The following is a 23,992-nucleotide window of genomic DNA, read 5'->3' on the forward strand; positions in this document are numbered from 1 at the left end:
CCCCTGGTTAATTTGCTGTACATTTAAAAAAGTCTTTTAGTGATTACCTGAAAGATTACAACATGTGTAGCAGAAATATATTGCTTTTACCATTTCCCCAATAATGCTAGGACCTTAGGACACTTTAATTCTATTTACCCATCCTCACTTTTCTTTATTTTTGTCATTTATTTTAATTCTACATACATTTAAGACACCAGAGGGCATTATATTATTTTGTACAGTCAATATTCATTTATACTTACATTTCCTCTTTCTATTGCTCTTCCATCCCTACTGAATTTCTTTTTGTTTCATCTGGGATCTTGTTCCTCTTGAAGAACTCCATTTAGTATTTCTTTTAGTGAAGTTCTGATGGCAATGGATTTTCAGTCTGTCTGAAATGTCTTTTTTTTTCTTTCTTTGTTTTTTGAAGGAGATTTTTACTGACTGTAAAATTCTAGGTTTTATTTTTTTTCCCCCTTAGGGTTTCAATAAACTTCTTGAATCTATGTTTGTTGTCTTTAATCAGTTTTGGGAAATCCTGTGCTCTCACTACTTTTCTTTTTGGACTTCAATTATGCATACCAATATATACACAAATTATTTGGTGTAATTCTCTATCTTTTCATCTTTTTTTAAAGTCCTTGTCTACTTAACTCTCATATCAGGATTACCTTTTAGTCTGTTTCTATTTTTTGTTTTTTCTAATAGTTTTCTGTCACAAAGTCCTATCTCAGCATACTTAACACTTTTTTATTAAATTCTGGATTTGTGTATAAAAATAGTATCTTCCTTTAGAATATTCACTCTTTCCTTGCTGGGCAGATAAAGTAGGAGCTGATCACCTTCATTTAATAATCAGTGATTGAGCTGAGTCAAATTTTCATTACAATTTTGTTGAGGTTCATTCCGCTTTTGGTTTGCTCCTGTTCCTAAAGCATAGCCCTTAGTCAGGCTTTCAATATAAGAATCTGGTGTGTTCACCAACGCCCTTCTGCTTGTCAGGTCCTGAACTCAAATCTTTGTCTCTTTAGCTCAACAAGGCTACCAAAATCTCTGCTCTGTTTTTTAGAAGTTTTCTGCTTAAGCTTCTTAGCCTCCTGACCAACTCAGTTTTAGAAATGGGCAACTGTCTTGAGGAGAACCAGCCTGATGCTGAATTCAGGTCTCTGCCCCTCTTTTCTCCCAGGGATCTTGGCCCACCAAGTCTCCAATTTTGTGTTTTTAGGCCCAGAAAACTAAAGTCCCAACAGTATAGATTCTTATCCTTTTGGCTTTTGGCAAGAATTGGCAAATACTCCAGGAAAAATGTGGCTGCAGAATATCTGTAATTACCCACAATCTAGAATGACTTCTCTATTTCCGGTTGTTCCAAAACTCTCTGATGTCTTCCTCATACAGAAAAATATCATAACCAAAGTTGAAAACTTTTTTTTTTTCTTAATTCTATCTGGTTTTTTTAGTTCTCTGCAGGAATACTGGTTTGCTGCAAGCTACTCCATCATACCCCTAAAGTGAACTTCTGTAGTTCATTTTTACTATATTATTGATTTTATTTCATTAGGTGAGAAGGGGAACACTTTTTCAAATATCTAAAAATTATTATTTTCACAAACTATTTCCTTTGTTTTACTATTAAATTTTTTAAAAATTCTAGAAATATTAGTCATTTTTCAGTGATATGTATGAGCACTTTATATATGATGGAAATTAGTGCTTTAAGCTCATATATACACTTCTTACAATATTTTGTCCTGGTATCCATCTTTTGACATTATTTCCATTTAAGTCCTTTGCACATTTTTTTTTCAAGAACATAGAAATTTTATTAAGATAATAAACCAATATATGAAGAGCCAGATCACAAAATGGACTTTTCATTTTCTAACAAAATATATTTTGCAGATTCACCTTAAAACAAGAGGAAGAGAAGAGAAGAAATGATCATATAGTGTATGAAGAAAGGAGAGAAAAGTTAAAAAAAAAAAGAAGAGCAATATAGGAAAGACGTTGAAGTAAAATAACAACTTGAACAGACTCTGAGAACACAAGATGTGGAATTGATGGCTCTAAGAAATAATTTGAAGGAAGTAAATTAATCTTTGGTAAAATGTTTACATTTATTTTATTTCATCAGTATTACTTATAATATCCCTTTGCCTTAATGTTTATTATTTAGATCTAAAACAAACCAAAAATGTTATCTTGAAAATAAACTATGACTTTTATAGCTAAAGTTGTTTATTATAAATCTTGGCATCCAAGTAGTATCTTATTTCAGTACACAGAGCTTTTGAAAAGCATGATATGCCATAATATATACTAAGGTTGATATATTAAGTATTTTGTTCCTAGTAAAATAGTTCAGTGTATTTTCCCCTATTTTACATTTATTACTGTTTTAAACATTGTGAAGAGGAAACAAAAGTTATTGAAATAGCAAATCTCACAATTTGCTAAGAAGACCTGTGTACATTTTATCTTATTTATCATTAATGTTTTGAAACATAAGGCTTCTTTTGTATTCACATATATTTACACCATAGGAGTGAGTGTGATTTGGTGGAGGAGCCCTGTAGAGTAAGTAGATTCAGAAGACCGGGGAAAATCCTGTAGCTGCCTTATATTTTTAACTTCTTTTCAGAATTGTGACATATAACTGAGTTCATTGATACATGTAGAAGTGCTTAGTACAATGCCTAGATTTATCATTTATTGATTGATGTAATTGTTATAAATGAGTATAAAATGTTAGAAAAGTAGAATATCTATCTGTAGAATATTCTCAGGAAAAAAAAAAAAACCTTAAAGAACTTTGGGAAATTTTGCCTGCCCCAATATACACAGAGCTCAGGCTCTTACTATGTGGGTGGTATATAGGTTAGTTGCCAGAGTGTAAACCCAACTTTCTAATGTAGTCAAAGTTATTAATCTTTTATGCATGTTGGTCTTGTTGTAATTCAGAAGAAGGCTTTTCTAATTCCGAGATTTATAAGAACTCTTTAATGATTTCTCTTTCGCTTTCATGGATTCATTGTCTTCATGTAAATTTTAGAACTTTTTGGAATTTATGCTCTATAAGGTCCAAGGTTTGGATCCAACTTCTTTTTCCAGTTAGATAACTGCTTATTGCAACACTTTCATTGTATAAAGGTGCAGGTTTTTCTTTAGTTTCAAGGGAAATCATGATATGTCATTTTATTGAGTGCTAGCTAAAAGTTTCCTTTGTTTTACTTAGATTTCTCCTAGTCATGACAAAAAAACAGATCTGTTGCATAACAGTCACGTGTTGCATGATGAAGTGGCCAGGCTAAGACAGGAAATGGACACAGTAAAAATGGAGTGCCAGGAAAAAGAAAAGAAACATTTGAAGGATATTGAAATTGTAAAACAAGAGAATGAGGACCACCTTCGAAGGACTATAAAACTCGATGAGGAAAGAGTCAGGAAAACAATATCCCTGTATGTTGGCAAGATCGATGTTCTAACACATGAGAACATAATACTAAAATCTGAACTGGAAAAAGAAAAACAAAACAAGGAAAGACTGGAAAGAGAAATTGAGTCATACCGTCTAAGACTGGCTGCTGCTGTATGTGATCATGATGAGAATCAGGCCTCAAAAAGAGACCTAAGACTTGTTTTACAGATAACAAAAGACGAGTGGTCTGCTACACAGGGATATTTGCATTCCCATGCTAATAGCCTTTCCCAGCAACTTTCTGAACCTGAAAGTAAATTTAATACCCTCCAAGCTGAGTTGCATCACACGAGAGATGCTCTCCGAGAAAAGACTTTGGCTTTAGAAGGTGCACAAAGAGACCTTTGTAATAGGAAACTTGGCTAACGGCGTGAATAAAAATTTGGGAAAAGGGCGATCGAATGCGAAGGCAATTTTAGGAATGCCTGGCAGAACTTTGGTTGATCTGGAACGAAGGTCTTCAACCACATCTTCCTTTGGACTCTCTGAATTCCTGTCCTCGATCGAGTTTGCATCTTCTGTCCTCACAGTGCCATGCAGTGCTTGTAAGTTTTTCTTGGACTGCTGAGAAGCAGTTGACAGACTTTTAAAACCTGGCTTGGGGACATTCTTGGTATCAGAATTGAAGTCTTCAACATCTGGTGTACACCGTAAATCATCATCACAATGCAGAGTGCCCGAAAGCTTGATTACAGGGTCTTCCATAATCTCATCCACAGGATCGCTATTTTGTGGAGGATTTGTAGGTTTCATTTTTTTCTTTATATTCCAAAATTTGCTCGTGAAGCATGTAATAACCAGTAGTAACAGTATAATCTTCTGCAGTCTGGTCAAGGTAGTCTTTAGCTTTAATTTTGCTGGAGAATAAGACTGACTATACTTGATCCACAATGTATAGCAAGCATGAGTGGTGTTCTTTGGATGCCATCAACTATATTTACATTTGCTTTTTCCTTTATTAAAAATTCCACCACTTCCACTTTTGTTTCTCTCAGAGCAAGCAAAAGTGGTGTGAGTTGATCCTTGCTTGTTGTTTCCATAGTGGCACCATGAGAATGTAGTTTTGCTGCTATTGATAAATCACCATTAAACGCAGCATAGTGGAGAGCAGTGTTGCCATAGACATCCACAACATTGGGATCGGTGCCACGTTCTAAGAGCATAATTACACATTCCTTTGCCTGGCGTTGTACGGCCTTCATCAGAGGTGTCCTGTTTTCGCCGTCACAGGGGTTAAGCTCACATTTTCTGTCCAGCAGGAAAGGTACCACCTGTGCATAGGCTTTGGCTCAGGCCAAATGGAGAGCAGTCCTTGTAGGGACCGTCCCTGGGCAAGAATTGGCTTGAGCCCAGAGTCAGCGAAGCTGGACGTGCTCCTTGGGGCCAGAGGTCAATAGGTCTGGACTCGGCCTGTTGAGTGCTCCTTGGGGCCAGAGGTCAATAGGTCTGGACTCGGCCTGTTGAATGCTTCTTGGGGCTAGAGGTCAATGGCCTGTTGAACAAACTGTTCCCTATGGCAGATAGCCAAGGGCCTGAGGTCTTGCACATAAGCCAAGGCGTCTCATTGTCCTGCACGCAGTAATGAGGTCAAGAGGTTAAGATGCAAACATCTGCCTTCCTTGAGCAATTTTCCAGAAGGAAAGGAACATGTTGCCTCAGGGCTCTAAAGATAGTCACGTACCAGAAAGTAGCTGCTGGACAGAAAGGGTATAAAAATAAAACGACTGGTGCTGTCGGCCTTGCAGTCTTGTACCGTCTTTGTGTGTCTGTGTGTTTCTTTCGGTGTTCATCCCCCATTCTGCAATCGGGCCGCAACAGTCCTGTTCTTGTCTGTCTTATTCAGCAACCCTCTGTTACAGTAACAGATCTTCTGCACTTCCTCGAGTTCACTTCGGTAGACAGCTCTGTGGAACTTCCCCAGATCTTTCAACAGGACGACATATCCCGGGGGTAAGTAGACGTTCTTTCAACAGGACGACATATCCCGGAGGTTGGGTCGCCCTTGAAGGGGCAGAGGGGGTTGTCCCCATCTTGCCGCTCAAGCTGAAAGCTTCTTTCAGGTAGAGCCTTCCGGGTCCATAGACTCTTTGCACATTTTTTAATTGGGGTTATTTGTTTTCATGTTGAGTTTTGAAATTTCTCTATATATTCTGGATATGAGTCCTTTGTCTGATATATGATTTGTAAGTATTTTCTCCCAATCTGTGCCTTGTCTTTTTTAATAGTGTTCCTTGAATAGGATCAGTTTTAATTTCTATGAAGTCTGATGTATCAATGTGTTCTTTTATAGATTGTGCTTTTGGTGTCATGTCTAAGAACTTATCTAATCCTGTAGTGGCTGGGCCTAGAAGAAAGGATGGACGGATTGATGGAAAGAACGTGAGCAAGTGAATGAAGGGTCAGGCTAAAACGCCTGCCTGAAGCTGCTTGTTTGCTGAGTTTAAAGCTGTTTTCAGCTGACCTGTATGGAAAGAAAGGATGGATGGATGGATGGAAAGAACATGAGCAAAGTGAATGATGGGTCAGGTGAAAATGCCTGCCTGAAGTTGCTGTTTGCTGCATGGAAGTTGTTAAAGAAATTAGCAAACAGCCTGACCCTTTGCACGTGTCCTTGGAAATAAATAAGGGGAGGAACTTAGCCGAGGAGGCCATCTTCTCCTTTATATTTTGGTTTCTCCTCTTCTCTCTAAACACTATGTGTTTCGAGTGATTGTTTATTCCTTTGCTACGGAGCTCAGGAGCGAAAAAGCAGCCGCAACATAATCCCAGGTCATTATGATATTCTCTTCAAAGATTGTTATTGTTTTATGTTTTAAATTTAGATCTATAATACATTTTGAGGTAATTTTTGTGTAAATTAGGAGATTTGTCAAGGTTTTAAGATATGGATGATCATTTCCAACATTATTTGTTAAAAAGATCATTCTTCATTGAATTGATTTTGCATCTTCGTTAAAAATCAAATGGCTATATTTATGTGAGTTTCTTTTTGGGCTCTCTTCTTTTCCATTAATCTATCTTTCTTTCTCTTCACCTAACGTATTGTCTTGACTACTCAGGGTTTCTCAACCTCAGCACTATTGATATTTGGGACTGGATAATTCCTCATTGTGTTGAGCTATTTTGTGCTTGTAGTATATTTAGCAGCATTCCTGGCCTCTACCTTCTAGATGCCAATTGCAGCTCTCTAGTTGTGACAACCAAAAACTTCTCCAAAGAGAACAAAATCACCCCTGGTTGAGAAACACTGTGTTACAGCTTTGAAAATATTAAACGTAGTTAAGTTTCTTTTGAGATAGTTCCAACATCTGTTTCATATCTGAGTCTAGCTGTTTGTTGTTGCTTTTTGTGTCTTCATTTTTCTTACCTTTTCATATACCTTGTGATTTGCTATTGTTGTTGTTAAGAACCAGACATCTTGTTTAGCATAGTAGTGCACAGAAAAGAGTTAACATAGCAGGCCTGAGACTACTTATTTTTAGAAAGTACTGCTTATGTGATTAGTCCGTAGTTTGAGTGTAGAACTTAGATTTCAGATGGGTTTTCGCCACCCTAATTGATGAGAGTGGCTCACTCTGCCTAAACTACTTATGCAAACAACATGGTTCATGCTAAACATGTGCTTTCCTTCTGGGAGTCTGAAATTCCACTGACCAGCCCCCAGTAAAAACACAAGGAACTGAGTCTCTAATAAACTTCCCTGGTTGACAATATCTCACGTGTTGTCACAACTCATTGCTGGGGGGATTAAAGTCCCATATGACTCTACTGGGAAAGGACCCCTGAAGTGTGTACTTGGTTTTCCCTGGACTTTGTCCCATGTGCCTTTTCTCTTTACTGATTTTTGCTTTGTATCACTTCACTGTGAGCTTCCCAGTGAATCATCAAACCCTGGGGGCCTAGGGGTTGGTCTTGGGGTGTTCTCACACAGTAGTATCTTAGGAAATAATTTTTATGACTGCATGGGCATACCTTTCCTTCTGCAAGGCCTTAAGTATGGCGTTTTGAGTTAATCCAGTTATTTTAACAACTAAGCAAGACAGAAGATTCGTACAATCTGATTGCGTTTATGTACATTTCAAAAATAGATTAAAACTATTACAAAGCTAAGATATTAATACCCTAAGTCAGGACAGTGGTCAGCGGGGGTTGGGGCTGGGGATCAGAAATGATCACATGGAAGGGACGTTTTTTTCTTGAGATACCAACAAGTTATTCCTATGTTTATGTGGGATTATACTGAACTTACACATTTATGCACTTCAAGTATTTTCTATTTCACAATAAAAAATTAAGGGGAAAAATGCTTAAATTACCTGATGAGTTTGAAATACTGAAAAATTACTCTGTCAGAAAGTTTACATATAAATCTACATCATGTACATGTAGGCAAGGAAGCAAATGAAAAAAGCTCAAAAGTATGTACGTCAGCCAAAAGAATGTCATGAATAATATTTATAAAATGTAATCATGAAGATTAATTTAAAACAAACCCTTTAAGAGTAATTGGAGGATGGGAATAAGGTATTTCTGTTTGCCCATGTGAGGGATACTACACCCGGGTTCAAGGAGGAATTCTCATGGATTCTTAGGCAGAGGATGAGGGCAGAGAACCGAGTTGTGTCTCACATAGACCCTTTTCCCCTTCATTCTACCCCAAGCCGGTGCTTGTGGGATAAGAGCTTTCCACCCAGCCAGGCAGAGGCTCTGGCAGAGACAGTACAGACTCGCCACTCGTTTGGCACAGCCTTACGTGACTTTCTTGCCACACCATGTCTGTCTCAGAGTCTCACGCAGTGAGTTCTGCCTGAAGACAATTGCACCGTCCCACTGAGGCGTTTCTATGGCTGTCCGGGCTCTGGACTACATTTCCCAGGGGCCGTCGCGTCCAACAGTCTAAAGACGGCGTTGGTTTATTGTCCTCCCTCCGGAGCTGCGCCAGTTTGCAGAGGAAGAGCAGCGTGGAGGCTTCAGCTGAAGCGTTTTAACGCAGCCTGGAGTTCTTTCAAGCCCTCGGCCACAAACGTGAGCGGTGTGCGGGCGATAGTCTTTGCCCAGCGAGGGGGTGGGGGATCCAAGGCCAGGGCCTGTTAGTTGGGGTTCCGGGCTGGTAAAAAGCTGTCCGGGCTCCGGACTACATTTCCCAGAGTCCAGCGAACCCCTGACAACTTCCTGTTAGCGCTCGGGCGCTTCCGGGAAGATGGTGGGATTGCACGTGAGTCTCTGCGGACCTTTCCACGGTTTGAGGGGACTGCTAGGCGGGTGAGTGAGTCTGCTACCTGGAAGCAGAAAGACCCCGGAGGGGGAGAGGCCAGGTGTGAGGGGAGTAAGGGGGTAAACGTTTTTTGGAGTCGCCGGCTTGGCCAGCCGGAGAGTGCGAGGGGAAAGGTGGTGGCGTGCTCTATGCGCGAGCGATCTCGGTGGGAGCCGGAGGGGCGTGTGCGTTTAGGCGCGCGCCAGGGTGACGGGACCTGTGTGTGACTGTAACGGACTATTTAAATGTGACTGTATGTACATGATTATGGCTGCGTCGCTATGTGCGTGACAATGTGTGTAATTAACGTGGTGGTAGCAGCAGCTGAGGGCTCAAAAACAAAGAATTGTGCGTTGCGTTTAGTCACAGGCAAGTGATTCGTGAATGTGTGGAGAGCAGTTTCTGTGGTGGCCGGTACCTGGATTCGAGTGGGGGGCAACGTAGAATGGAGTAGGAGACAGTGTAGACAAAATATTTCAAGAATTTCCTTGTAAATGGGCGCAGAGAAATGGAGCAGCAGCTGGGAGGTGGGGGGAGGAATTACAACCCATCAGTGAACTGCTGAGAATGAGCCATGGGGCGGGGAAGTCCAGGCAAGGGTGAGTAAACCAGGCTCACCTGTGTGGGTGTAGTAACACTGCAAGCGTTAAAAAAAAGGCCGGGGGGGGGGGGTTGTAGCACTGCAGAGCGTGAACTGTGAGCTCCAAATTTCAAAAAACAAGGGGAAATAGCCTGGGTTTGTTCGATGTCTGCAACAGTGAGGTGTGGTGAGTTATGTATAATGTCATGGCATGAGCTTCAAACCTGGTTTTGTGGGGGAGGTAGGAAGAAAGGTCTGACAGTAATAAGAACAAGCAGGCTACCTGCCCCGTTTCCAGACCTGGTGGTAAGAGGCTGTAGGCGGGGAAAAACATTGAGAGGGCTGCAGAATCCTCTGGTTAGAGCCAGATTTCAGTTAGACTCAGAAGATAGAGTGTTCAAGGAAGTGATTGAAAATAGGAGTTGGTGGTTAATGAATTAACTGAATGAATTGATAGACATTGGATTCCAGAAGGTGTACTGGAAAAGTGTCAAGAGTTGGCGAGAAATGAGAAAAGGGGACAGATGGGAACCAATGGCGAGTACAGTGTCTGAAAAGAAAAATGACCAGAGATTCTGGGGCTTCTTAATACTAGATAAACATTAATGCAGGTGATATTGACACTTACTCTGGTTGGATGCAAGACAGTTTTGGAGAGGTAGCGTTGACATAGTGAAAGGTGATTTCTTTAGTATCTCTCAGAAAGAGAGAAGCTGAAGATAAAAGCCTTAATGGTGATTGAGGTAGGCAGAAAGATGTCCACTTCCTAATCCCTTGAATTTGAGAATATGTTATCTTCTATGGCAAAAGGGACTTTGCAGAAGGGATTAAGAACCTTTAAGTGGGGGAGATTATCCAGTGAGCTCATTATAATCACATGGGTCCTTAAAGTCAGTGAATTTTTCCTGTCTAAGGTCAGAAGGAGGTGTGACCACAGAAGAATGGTCAGAGAGATGCAATGTTGCTGGCTAGACAGAGGAAGAGGGCCAGAGCCAAAGAATACTGGTAGCCTCTAGAAGCTGCAAAACATAAGGAAACAAATTCTCCCCTACAGCCTCCAGAAAGGAACATAGCCCTGCTGAAACCTTTATTTTGGCCTAGTGAGACCCATCTCAGACTTCTGAACTGTAAGGTAATAAATCTGTATTACCTTAAGCGAGTACATTTATGATGATTTGTTAAAGCAAGAGTAGAAAACTAATACAGTGGTGTAGTGTTTTATCCTCAGTGCTGTGGAGTAGGCTTGGTCCCCGTGACATACGGGTAGCCCAATTCCTATGAAATGTTGAAGACTTCAGGTAAAGAATATAAATCCCCTCTTCACTGGTAATATAATTTCCAGTTTTGCTGCATTGTGATATTTTCTAACTTTGGAATTTAATGAATTTTTCTTTATGATCTAACATGTGGTCAGGCTATAGTTACTTATTTGTCTTGCACTTGAATTGTCTCAGATTGAGAGGTGTATTAAAATCCTCTATTGTTGATGAAATTTTACTTCTTACATGACTTGTAATTTCTCCTTTATGAAAGTTGTTGCTTTGTTAGTTGATATATAGATACTCATGATTGTTATGTTTATTGTGAATTGAAGGCTTAAGCATGCTCAAGATCATGGCCCTTATTTATTTTTTTTTTTTTTGCATTTGCCTTGTATACACTGTATTTGTTGATAATTAAGCTTTTTATTAAAGTTTATCATATATAGACAAGTGTATACATAATACAATTAAACAACCAATACAATCAAAACTATACAGTTTACATGACTTAACACATGGGGAATGCCCATGTAAAATCACCCAGATCCAGAAATACTACTTGTACCCTGAAAGTCCCTGTTCAGTCAGTAGCTCCCCCAAAGTAACCACCATACATCAGTTTTGTATGTTTTGTATGTTTATATATAAACAATTATATAGCATGTACCCCTTTTGTGTTGGCTTTTTCTGTTCAACATTACGTTTGTGAGAGTCATCCATGTTATGTTTACAAATAGTTTATTAGTACTCACTAAATAGTACTCTAATGCATGAATATACCAACTGTATTTGTTCATTCTACTGTTGATAGACATTTGGATTGTTTCCAGGTTTGGGCTCTTGTGAATAATGATGCTATGAGCATTCTTGTACTTGTCATTTTGTGTTCATATGTATGCATTTCTGTTGGGTATATTCCTAGGAGAGGAATCAATGAGTCATAGAGTATGTGAATCATCTTAAGGAGATACTGTCCATTTTCCAAAATGGCTGAACCAGTTAGTACTCCTATTGACAGTTTATGTAAGTTCCGATTGATCCAACTTCTTATTAACACATGGTATTGTCAGACTGTAAAATTTTTGCCAGTATGATGGATATGTAGTGATATTGCGTTGTGATTTTCCTAATGAAGTTGAGTGCCTTTGTTTTAATGTCTGTTGACCACTTGGATATCTTCCTTTGGGAAACGCCAGGTCAAGTCCTTAAACTAGTTTTGAGGGAAATTGTCTGTTTTTTTATTATCGATTCTTAGTAGTTCTTTATGTAGTCTGAATGTCAGTCCTTTGTCAGCTGTGTGTATTGCAGATACCAACTCCTAGTCCATGGTTTGCACTTTCACTCATTCTCTTCTGGTGAACAGAAACTGCATTATAAAATATAGTCTGATTTATTTTTCCCCTTATGGTTTATAATCCTGTTTAGGAAATCTTTGCCTATCCTAAAGGTGTAAAGATATTCTGTATTTTCTTCTAGATTTATTATTTTTACATGTAGATGTACAAACCTGGAATTGATTTTTTTATGTATATTTTGAGGGTAAATCATGATGATTCATTTTCTACTTATAGATATTAAACTGACCTAGCACTGTTTATTGAAAAGACCATCCTTTCTCCCAGGTAATTTCTTCTGTCTGAAATCTACCTTGTCTGATATTAATGTAGCCACCTCAGCATTTATTTTGATTATAATTAACATGGTATGTCTTTTGCCATCCTTTTACTTTTAACCTTCCTATACCACTATACTGAGGGGAACTGACATCTTGAAAATAGTCAGCTTTTCATCCCATGAATATAATAAATTGCTTCATTTGTTTAGATCTTCTTTAATTTCTCTCAGTGTAATTTGTAATATATAAAGGCCTTCTACATGTTAGATTTATTTATAGGTATTTGAATTTTCTGCTATTGTAAATGTTGAAATTTTAAATCTTATTTTTAATTTCCTACTTTTTAATTGTATGTTAAAATCTAGTTAACATTTGTGCCCTGATTTTACATTTGTACCCTTAAATGTTCCTAAATTTCTCCTCCCGCTTCTGCTTTGAAAGGTGACATCATTTGGTCTCCCAGTTATTACAGATGAGGCAATCAGGAAGCCTAGTCTATTTTCCATTCTCTAACCTTTATCCTCATATTAGTTATCTATTGCTGTGAAACAAATTACCCAAAACAATAATAAATATTTATTATCTTACACTATTTTTGTGGATCATGCATTTAGTAGGAGTGGCTTAGCAGGAAGGTTCTGACTCACGGTCTCATTAGGTTGCAGTCAAACTCTTTGTCAGGGCCATAGTCAATCTGAGGCATAACAGGGACTAGAGGATCACCTTCCAAGATGGCTGTCACATGGCTATTGGCAGTAGACCTCGGTTCCTCACCATGTAGACCTCTCCATAGGACTGCTTCAGTGTCCTCATGACATATTATCTGGCTTTCTCCAGAGTAAAAGGACAGCAAGAGTGTATGTGGTGGAAGCCACATGACTTTTATGATCTATCCTCATACTTCATTATTTCCACAATATCTTACTTGGTACCCAGGTCAGCCCTATTCAGTATAGGAGGCAGCTACATAATATTGTGAATACCAAGTACTAGGTACATTTGGGGGCCATCCAGGATGCTGGTTACCATAATCCCCATCTTACTTTTTTATTTAGATTTGCATTAAAATATGTTCAGCATCATTGCTGTCCTTTGCTGGAATTTCTCTATTGTCTCTTTTGTGAGAATATATCCTCTAGTAGTTTCTTCAGAAAATACTCTTGTGTGGCTGGGCGTGGTGGCTCAAGCCTGTAATCTTAGCACCCTGGGAGGCCGAGGCAGGAGGATTGCTTGAGGTCAGGAGTTTGAGACTATCCTGAGCAAGAGTGAGACCTTGTCTCTACTGAAAATAGAAAAAATTACAGGTGGTGCATGCCTGTAGTCCCAGTTACTAGGGAGGCTGAGGCAGGAGGATCACTTGAGCCTAGGAGTTTGAGGTTGCTGTTAGGCTAACGCCACAGCACTCTAGCCCAGGCAACAGAGTAAAACTCTGTCTCAAAAAAAAAAAAAAAAGAAAAGAAAAGAAAGTACTCATGTGAACAGTATTCCCTAAGTTCTTGCATCATAGCACTCTTTATATCCTTTATACTTGAACGACAGCTTGGCCTGGATATAAAGTCTTTGACTCCTTTACTTATTCTTCCCCAAGTATATTGGAAGAGTCACCCCACTATATGGGGTATTGAATTTAGCAGTGGAGAAGTCTAATGACAACTGAATTTTCTTTTTCATACAGTTGATATTTTTATCTTGATTCTTCGTGGTTTTAATCTAATAATTTGGTAATATTTTGGTATTGATGACTTTGGGGTCATTTTCACCTGCATTATTTGTGTCTTTTCATTATATTTACTTATGCTTTAGGAGATTTCTCTTGAATGTTAAAACTGTGGTTTTAGATAATCTTTTTCTTTAATTTTGATTTCCTCTTAGAGGCTGTGCTTATTTGCATATTGGATTTCTCCTCTGACTTTAATTTTTCTTCCGATAATTTTTATCCCTTCTTTGTTATATTTTGGTCATTAATTTCTGTATTCTTTGTTTCATACAATATTTTCTATAGTATTTGTCATGCCTTATGCTCCTTGTAGTTTGTTTAGAGACAGGGTCTCTGTGTTGCTAAAGTTGGCTTCAACCTCCAACTCCTGGGCTCAAGTGACCCTCCATCCTCAGTCCCTCAACTAGCTGGGGCTACAGGTATGCAACACCACACCCAGCTAGTTTATTCTTCATTTCTGAAATGGTTTTGCCTATTTTCTCTTTTGTTTTTGAATTCTACTAACTCTCATCTATAGTCTATCCATCACTTTCTCCGCTTTCATGATATCATACATTTGTGCATGTGGTCTTGTTTTAGAGCTGCAATTGTGACATTTTTTTAATTCATATTAGAATGTTGGGTGATAATTTTTTATGTTCTCTGATGTTTTTCAGTGAGTTTTCTCTGTACGTAGGGGAATTTTGTCACACTTTTCAGAGTTGTATGTAACTATGTTAGATCCAGTGTTTCTGACTTTTTTTTTTTTTTGGAATGTAATAGATTTTTCTGGACTAGCTGTCACTAGTATTTTCCTGTGAAAAAAGGGAACAGGGCAAGGACAGTTCTGTGGGTTTTTCTGCTCAAGAATTCCCTCCTCTGTGATTATAGTAGAAGAGAGTTTCTTTAAAAGTTTGAGCATTTGAATAGCCAGGCTTTCTTTGCCATTCAGAACCTAAACTTGTTCAGAAGGACTCCTAGCGTCTTCTCTGCTGTAAGCGTCTTCTCTGCTGTAATTAAAGAATACAGGCAAGCTCTTCAGCTGATTTTATGAGGCCAGCATTACCCACATACTGAAGCCAGACAAAGCATATCTCGTAAGAATTGGGTTGCAAAAATTCTCAACAAAATACTAGCAAACTGAGTCCAATAATGTGTAAAGTGAATTATGCAATATTACTGAGTGAGATTTATACCAGAAATGCAAGGTTGGCTCAACATCTAAAAATCAATTAATGTAAGGCTGGGTGAGGTGGCTCACACCGGTAATCCTAGCACTCTGGGAGGCTGAGGCGGGAGGATTACTTGAGCCTCGGAGGTTCAAGACCAGCCTGAGCAAGAGTTAGAACCCATCGCTACTAGAAATAGTGTGGTGGTGTGTGCCTGTAGTCCCAGCTACTTGGGAGGCTGAAGCAGAAGGGTGGCTTGAGCCCAGGAGTTTGAGGTTGTTGTGAGCTAGGCCATGGCATTCTACTCAGGGCAATGGAGTGAGACTCTGTCTCAAAAAATAAATAAAAATCAATTAATGTAATGCATTATATCAGTAGAATAAAAAAATCACATGATCATCTTGATGGAGATAAGGCATTTGACAAAAGCCAATATCCTTTTGTAATTTTGACAAAAGCCAATATCCTTTTGTAATTTAAAAAAAAAACCCTCTAAAACTAGGAATAAAAGGGAATTTTCTCTAGCTGATACAGGGTATCTCGGAAAAACCCATAGCCAACATCATACTTAATGTGAAAGACTGGATGTTATCCCTCTAAGATCAGGAACCAGACAGGAATGCCTGCTTATGACACTTCTGTTCAACATTGTACTTGAGGTTCTAGCCAGAAAAGGAAATAAAGGGCATTGGAGAAAAGATTGGAATAGAAGTAAAACCATCTCCATTTGTAGATGACATAATCTTATATATAGAAAATCCTAAAGAAACGACAAAAACAACTATTAGAACTAACGAGTTCAGTAGAGTTTAAGGATATAATATGTGAAAATCAGTTGTGTATTTATACATCTGCAGTAAACAATCCAAAAAAGAAAATAAGAGAGCAATTTCATTCACAATAGCACCAAAAAGAATAAAATACTTAGTAAATTTAATACAAGTTAAAAACTATGAAAACTACAAAACAGGTATTCAAACAAAAACTTGTACATGAATAGTTGTAGCAGCATTTTTTTATAATAGTCAAAAAGTAGTAATAACCCAAATGTTCACTGATGGAGGAACAGGTAAATAAAATGTGGTGTATTCATGTGCAGGAATATTGTTCAGCCATAGCAAGGAATGAAGTATTGATACATCTACAACTTGGATGAACCTTGAAAATTTTATGCTAAATGAAAGGAGCCAGCCACAAATCCCCATATTATATGGTTTCATTCATATGCAAGTCCAGAATAAGGAAATCTATAGAGACAGAATGTAGATTAGTTGTTACTTAAGCAAGGGAATGGAATAAGGGGAAGTATGGGCATGAGGAGGCCAGTAAATGATAACTAAAAGGTACAGGGTTTCTTTTTGAGGTGATGAAAATATTCTAAAATTGACTTGTGGTGGTTGCACATATCTGTGAATATACTAAATACCACTGAATTTTTCATCTTAAATGGGTTAATTGCATGATATGTGAATTATATCTCAATAAAGCCATTTTTAAGAAAAATACAGCCAACGTGTTTTGCCAACTTGAACCCCCCTGACATTTACAGGTCTCCTTTTACCACCTCTTTTTTTGTATATCATTCTTGCTCAGAGAAACTTCTATTCAACTATGACCTACTCTTTGTGAAAATGAATACTTCTGATTTCTCGTTGTAGTATCACTGTGGCTTCCACACAGGTTCTGTTCGTTCATTTGCTTTTGGCCACATTTCCAAATAATTTGGAGTCTGTCAGTTTTCTTGGTTTCCTGGTGGTTGGGATTTACTTTTATTTTCTTGTTTCTCTCTACGTGGTTTGCAGGAGGAAGAATCTCAGGATTAGAACTAGTCTTTCTTTTTCTTTTTTTTCTTGGGACAGAGTCTCACTTTGTTGCCCGGGCTAGAGTGAGTGCCGTGGTGTCAGCCTAGCTCACAGCAACCTCAAACTCCTGGGCTTTAGCAATCCTACTGCCTCAGCCTCCGGAGTAGCTGGGACTACAGGTATGCGCCACCATACCCAGCTAATTTTTTCTATATATATTTTTAGTTGGCCAGATAATTTCTTCCTATTTTTAGTAGAGACGAGGTCTCGCTCTTGCTCAGGCTGGTCTCGAACTCCTGACCTCGAGCGATCCACCCGCCTCGGCCTCCCAGAGTGCTAGGATTACAGGCATGAGCCACTGCACCCAGCCCAATTCCTGATCTTTTAAGTGAGGCTGATACTAACTTTCACATGTGACGTGAGGATAAAGGTTAATATAGATATGAATTGATCATTGATGAATCTGAGGAAACAGAACATGAATATTTATAATGCTGTTATATCTACTTTTATTTATATTTAAAATTTTCCATATTTCTAAGTTAAAAAAAACCCCCCACACGCAAAGTACCTGGTTCATAATACTGCTCAATCGGTGCTTTTATTGTTGTGGTCACTCTAGAGTAGAAATAAATTATCAGAAGTTTATCCTCCCTTTCTCCAAGGCTTTATGTTGAATGAGGAGGCTGTAAGGATGATGCAACAAATCACAAAAACCAGAGAGTGCCAGGCCTGGAGGCTAATGGCAATTGATAGTCTGGCTGGGCCAAAGACTGTGCACAGGCCTGTTTGTACCACAGTGAAGACAGCTTAGTCTGTGTGTGCTTGTCATCTCACTCAATGTCTGGTGAATCTAGTCAGAGTTATTGTGGCCTCAAAATTGCCTTTAGTTTTGTGGTGTGGCCCTTCTTGGATGCTTTGGATAAAAATGAGTCAGTAGGTATCATAGACTTTGTTAGACTTGGAGGAAATTAAAGACACTGTCAATGGAAGTACACAGGAGGGCCCTGGACAAATACTCTGGGCCCCACATGGGAGTATTCCATTGCTCTTGGCATGTCCCTAGAGATGTCCAATGGTGCCTATATGGTTTTAAGGAACATTTAAGGCAAGTCCTAATGACCTTACCTCACATCCAGATCCACGTCATGATTTTGGCATAACTAATTGGATTGAAACTCCATCTTGCTTTGGTTCTCTCTCTTAGGTTTTGGATAGGGCCAGGATTTCTTCAGACTCTTCCAAGGAAGAAAATGACATTTCCATTTGTCCATTTGAAAGCTCTGAGAAAAGCCTGACCTCTCATGATTTCCCTCCAGTTCTGCTTTCCCAGCACGTGGCTACAGAAAGAGGAATCCAGCAGAAGACTGGTCAACTCTCGGAATTTTAAGTCATGGCCCATGTGAGTTGGAATTTCCTCTCCCCCAAAATATAACTGATTTATTATCGTGTGAGTATTTTTATTGCTTAAACTGCTTACCCAAGTCCCTATTCAATGTGGTACGTGGTGATTGTGAAACAGTCCAATGCCTTCCCTAGATGTCCCCTCTTTTTTCCAACCAATATTCCCAAATCTATCCAATAGGGCATTCAGTATCTACTGTGTTCTAATCTTCTGGCAGAGTACTGAAGGAGGAGAAATACTTTTAAAGGGAACAGTAGAGACTTTGATTTCACAACCGTGGTTTAACGAGGTAGAACTGACTGGTTAAAGGGGACACACTACATGAAGGCTTGTATTTACTCCATAGAACGGAGTGTTTCAGTTAGTCGAGATGGGAGTTGGTGTTGGTTGGTATTCATTTCAGTATGTGGCACTTTGCTTCTTAGAGGATATGATGGGAGGTTGAGTTCACAGGGATCTGGGATCTTAACAGGAAATTAATGAGAAATTAATATCATGAATGAAACATTTCCTGATAGCCGCTTAGCAGAGAGTCTAGAAATCCTATATTTTTTTTCACAGAAAATAGTATTCACTTAGAGAGTGTATCTCCTAGGAATTCTCTTAATTTAAACTAATAGAAAATTCAACAGTAGTAGCTTAAGCAAGAAATAAACAAAAAGCAGCCAACAAAACCCCAACTTTTCTTACATAATAAATCTGGAGTTAGTTATTCTAGGCTGGTGTAGCTGCTCAGTGGTGTCAACACAAAACTCATATCATGGCCGTTATTCTGGTCTGCCATCCTAATGTCTTGGTGTTTGCTATTTGAGGGACTAAGGATGTGGTGACTGAGCAACAGGAGTTTTTAAGAGCACGTAGGCACTCAGCTTTAGGCACACTTATTCCTATGTCATTTCCCCTAAGCCACCAGCAGGCAAACTTCAGTTTTTTCCTTAGTGTATGTCCCACTACATGCAGTGCTCTTTTCCCCTTCCATCTAAAAGATTAATTTATCTATTAATAGATGGATTTGTCCTTTCAGCAGTTGATAATGCTCAGGGATGTGGCTATAGATTTCTCTCAGGAGGAATGGGAGTGCCTGGATCTGAAACAGAGGGATTTGTACAGAGATGTGATGTTGGAGAACTACAGCAACATGGTCTCACTGGGTAAGATTAGAATTTGACCTTAGAAATTCCTGCCTTCTATATTGTGAATTTTTGGATTATCTTTCAAATATCTAGGGGAATTTCTGACTTTTGTTTCCGGGAAAATGGTTTATGCTTTGTACAACAGTCATAATCAGTGGACACCTCCATCTTCCCCATCCTATAGAAATTCTTTATCCCTTTTTCTTGTCATTCCTGTAATTGTCTCTTTTCCTTACTAACCAAGGGACTAAATGCAAATTACGGAACCCTTACCATGTGGTCCTTTCCTATTTCTTATTTTCTGGGCAGGACTATGCATTTATCAGCCAGATGTGTTCTCTTCATTGGAGAAAGGGAAAGAGCCCTGGAAAATTTTGAGGGATGAGACAAGAGGACCAAGCCTAGGTGAGTGAGGGCTGAACAGACATGGGGAGGCCATCATTGCAGATAACAGCCTAGCTGGGTAGTGGGGCAGCAACACCTCTGAAATATTGCTCTGGAATGTCACCTCAAAGGCCGGGAGCCTTTGATAAAGGCCTGAGACCTACAGACAAAACCTTTTCCAAAAGAAGCTTCTCTTCACTCCCAATACCATTCTATTTTTGTGCTCTCATTTTTCACTCATCTAACAAAAAGATAATTGCCATTTTCTTCCTTTAGTAGTCATTATTTAATCTATGGTCTTGATCAGGTTCCTTCCCATCTCTTTTTTGTTGTTGTTCATTTAGATATTTGTAAATTTCTTCATTCCCTTTAAAAAAAAAAAAAAAGGCATTTTTTGACCTTTTTAAAAATTTTACCTCATCCTGGGTGTGGTGGTTCACGCCTGTAATCCTGGCACTTCGGGAGGCTGAGGCAAGAGGATTACTTGAGGCCAGGATTTAAAGACCAACCCAAGCAAGAGTGACACCCCATCTCTCCAAAAAAATAGAAACATTACCCCGGTGTGGTGGCATGTGCCTGTGGTCCCAGCTACTGAGGAGTCTGAGTCAGGAGTATTGCTTGAGCCCCAGGTTTGGAGGTTGCAGTGAGCTATGATGCCACCACTGCACTCTAGCCTGGGCAACAGAGTGAGACCCTGTCTCAAAAAAAAATTTTTTTTTACCTCTACCTCTTGGATTTTTCTTAGCTTCTCTTTGCGTATGCATTTCCTAAATTCATCATTTTATTCTCTTAAAGAACATTTATTGATTTTCTAACTTCAGTTTAGGTTTATAAGAGTTAACAAAGAGCATGTAATATATTAAACTTTTTTTTTTTTTTTATGTAACTGAAACATGGCCATAAATTTCTCAAAATAGGTTCTACATTAAGAGAAGACCTAATATGCTTCTTAGTTGAAAATAATCAGGATATCAAGTGAAAACAGTTTCTAGCCACAGTGAGGAAGAAGTGACAGAAGAAAGGTTAGGGCTAATGAAGGACAACCAGGAGAGTAAAAAGACAAGCCCTGGCTTGTCTAGTTCGACATATTCCCCAGTTTTTCCTCTAATGATGGTAATCATCTACCAACGTTCAACACTTACTCTGTGCCAGGTATTTTATAGAAATAGTATATCATTTATTCCCAATCCTTTCAACAAACCTCTGAAAAGAGAGATTTTATTCCTTTATCATTGGAAAAATATGAGCTCAGACTAGCTCAGTAATTTTCCCACCACCTAAAAAATAGTTTTATAAAGAACTGGAATCTGAAACTACAGTTTGTCAGCTTTCTACTGTAATATTAATACATTACTGCTCGTACTTTGCAACCAAACTGCCTTTAAACCGTCACTGCTAAAGTACAAACATATGACTGGATCCTAAATACATATAAAAAATGAGTCACAAAAGAGTCCTACTTATTTCTAGCTCATGTCAGACCCATTCTTCCCTAACGAATTTCTCAAATTATTTTCCTATCTGAACCATCACTCATAATTATCTCCTTTAATTTAAACGAACATACCTTGTGTTATTGAGTTCCTAGTACTTTGGTAACTTTTGAGCAGATTATTTCCCACATATTAGCCTGATCTATATCCAGGCATTCCTACTTTTAAGCTCAGAATTATATAAGATATTCATCAAGTACACAGTACTAGCAAATTTGTAGATATTTTCTGAGATCTTTTCAGTGGCCTTTGGATAGTAGGGGGAGAGAAGATCTGGGAAGGGGCTTGAAAGCATAAAATAAACTGTGCTTTTATAAAATGGATGAGCAATGCTGTAACATCAAGAATAAATAAATAAACAAAAGCACCTTGATTGGGGGATTATGTGACAAAAAATGACTTAGCTATCCAGTGGGAGAAATAAGAAGGGTGAAGTCTTTACATCTGTAAAGGCGAATGGAAGAATGCATAAGTAGATATCACATTTTCATATTTATCTTTGACTAAGCTAGCCTGAATATGTTTTTGTCTATTTGTACAGAAAATAACGTAGAAGACAGTATATGTAATTATTTCAGTAGAGATGGAAGGTGTTAGTGAGATATGTTACATTGTTATTACATGTAACATTTGTGCTGCTGGTCCCTGGTTTTTGTAATAGCCTTTACTTTATCTTTAGCCCCTACCCCCCCTTTTGTCTTGTAGTGTATTTATTCCAGAATTATTTTTTTAATGTCTAGCATGTGTTAAGGGTTGATTATACCATACTGAGTGAAACAGCCTTAAGTGTTTAAATTGTTATTCTGTTACTGAGGTGGAATCTGGACCATCTTTTTTTTTTTTTTAATTAAACTTCTGAGATGAATATGATTGAAACATTTCTCATCACCTGATTCAACTTTTATTATTTCATTTAAATTTATTTCTTGCCCTTTTTTAAAGAATGTTTTAAGCCATTGACTTCTTCTATCCTTTATTTCAGGATTTACTTTCTGTATCTTCATTAAAAGTTTTCTTTTTTTTTAACATAATACAGTATGTTTTAACTTTCTTATATTTCAGATACGCATACCATGTGTGAGACCAAGAAGTTATCACAAAAAAATGGCATTTTTGAGAGAGAATTATCCCAGTGGGAAATAATGGAAATTTATAAAAGCCACAGCCTTGAATGTTTATGTTTTAGAGGTGATTGGGAAGGCAAAGGTTTGTGTCAAACACAACAGGAAAATCGGGCGGAATATTTCAAGCAGGTGGTACTCACCTTTGAAAAAATGCCCACTTTCAACCAGCACACAGCTTCTAATCTACATCAGAGACTTAATACAGGAGAGAAACCGCAAGAATGTGGGAAAGCCATTAGTTCTGGCTCAGACCTTTCTCGACACACAGGTGAGAAACTCTGTGAAGATAAGGAATGTGGTAAGGTCATTCTTCTAGATTCAGAACGTACTCAGTATCCAACAGTTCACACTGTTAAGAAAACATATGAATGTAAAGAATGTGGGAAGGCTTTTAGTTTGCGTTCGAGTCTTACTGGTCATAAGAGAATCCATACGGGTGAGAAACCTTTTATTTGTAAGGAATGTGGGAAGGCCTTTAGATTTCATTCACAACTTAGTGTCCATAAGCGAATTCACACTGGTGAGAAATCTTATGAATGTAAGGAATGTGGGAAGGCCTTTAGTTGTGGCTCAGACCTTAGTCGACATCAGAGAATTCATACTGGTGAAAAACCCTATGAATGTAATGAATGTAGAAAGGCCTTTAGTCAGCGATCACATCTTATTAAACATCAGAGAATTCATACTGGTGAAAAACCTTATGAATGTAAGGAGTGTGGGAAAGCTTTTACTCGTGGCTCACACCTCACTCAGCATCAAAGAATTCATACTGGTGAGAAATCTCATGAATGTAAGGAATGTGGAAAAGCCTTTATTCGTGGTTCCAATCTTGCCCAACATCAGAATGTTCATTTTGGTAGGAAGCCCTATAAATGTGAGAAATGTGGAAAAGCATATATCTGGAGCTCACACCTTGCTCGACATCAGCGAATTCATGCCAGTAGGAAACCTTATGAATGTAAGCAATGTGGAAAGACTTTTATTTGGGCTTCATATCTTGCTCAGCATGAGAAAATTCATAATGAGAGGAAACAGTATGAGTGTAAGGAATGTGGAAAAACTTTTCTCCATGGCTCAGAATTTAATCGACATCAGAAAGTTCATACTGGTGAAAGAAATTATAAATGTAAGGAGTGTGGAAAGACCTTTTTTCGTGGTTCAGAACTTAATCGACATCAGAAAATTCATACTGGAAAGAGACCATATGAATGTGAAGAGTGTGGAAAAGCCTTTCTCTGGAGTTCACAACTTACTCGACATCAGAGAATGCATACAGGTGAGGAACCTTATGCATGTAAAGAATGTGGGAAATCCTTTATCTGGGGCTCACAGCTTACACGACATAGGAAAATTCATACTGATGCAGAATCCTATGAATGTAAGAAAAGTGGCCAGATCTTTAATCACCATTCCCGTTTATATTTTACTGAACAGAACATTCACAATGGTGAGAATGTCTGTGAATGGACAGACTATGGAAACACTTTTAATCATAACTCAAACTTTGCTCAACATCAGAATATTTACACTTTTGAGAAATCCTGTGAGTATAATGATTTTGAGACAGTATTTTCTCCGAGCTCCCACTTTATTTCACTCTTGTGAAATCATG

General features: G+C 38.4%; 1 protein-coding gene across 2 annotated transcripts; it reads left to right on the top strand.

The window, feature by feature from the left end:
• Positions 1-8,682: 8,682 nt before the first annotated feature.
• On the top strand, positions 8,683-23,985 carry ZNF790 (zinc finger protein 790). Of its 2 annotated transcripts, none has more exons than XM_069457172.1 (5): positions 8,683-8,725; positions 18,049-18,243; positions 19,271-19,397; positions 19,689-19,784; positions 22,319-23,985. In XM_069457172.1, the coding sequence occupies exons 2-5, from the start codon at positions 18,235-18,237 to the stop codon at positions 23,983-23,985; spliced, it is 1,899 nt and encodes a 632-aa protein (XP_069313273.1). In that variant the 5' UTR covers positions 8,683-8,725; positions 18,049-18,234. The 2 variants fall into 2 exon arrangements, with proteins under 2 accessions (XP_069313273.1, XP_069313274.1); XM_069457173.1 differs by having other exon boundaries at positions 19,274-19,397.
• The last annotated feature ends 7 nt before the right edge of the window (positions 23,986-23,992 follow it).

The sequence above is a fragment of the Eulemur rufifrons genome, chromosome 24, assembly GCF_041146395.1.
Source record: "Eulemur rufifrons isolate Redbay chromosome 24, OSU_ERuf_1, whole genome shotgun sequence".
In the NCBI taxonomy this organism is placed as follows: Eukaryota; Metazoa; Chordata; class Mammalia; order Primates; family Lemuridae; genus Eulemur; species Eulemur rufifrons.

Excerpts from the sequence above, each read along its gene's own strand:
- ZNF790 (XM_069457172.1), top strand. Across the intron at positions 19,398-19,688 it reads CAGCAACATGGTCTCACTGG|GACTATGCATTTATCAGCCA; the intron begins GTAAGATTAGAA and ends TTTTCTGGGCAG. Across the intron at positions 19,785-22,318 it reads GACAAGAGGACCAAGCCTAG|ATACGCATACCATGTGTGAG; the intron begins GTGAGTGAGGGC and ends CTTATATTTCAG.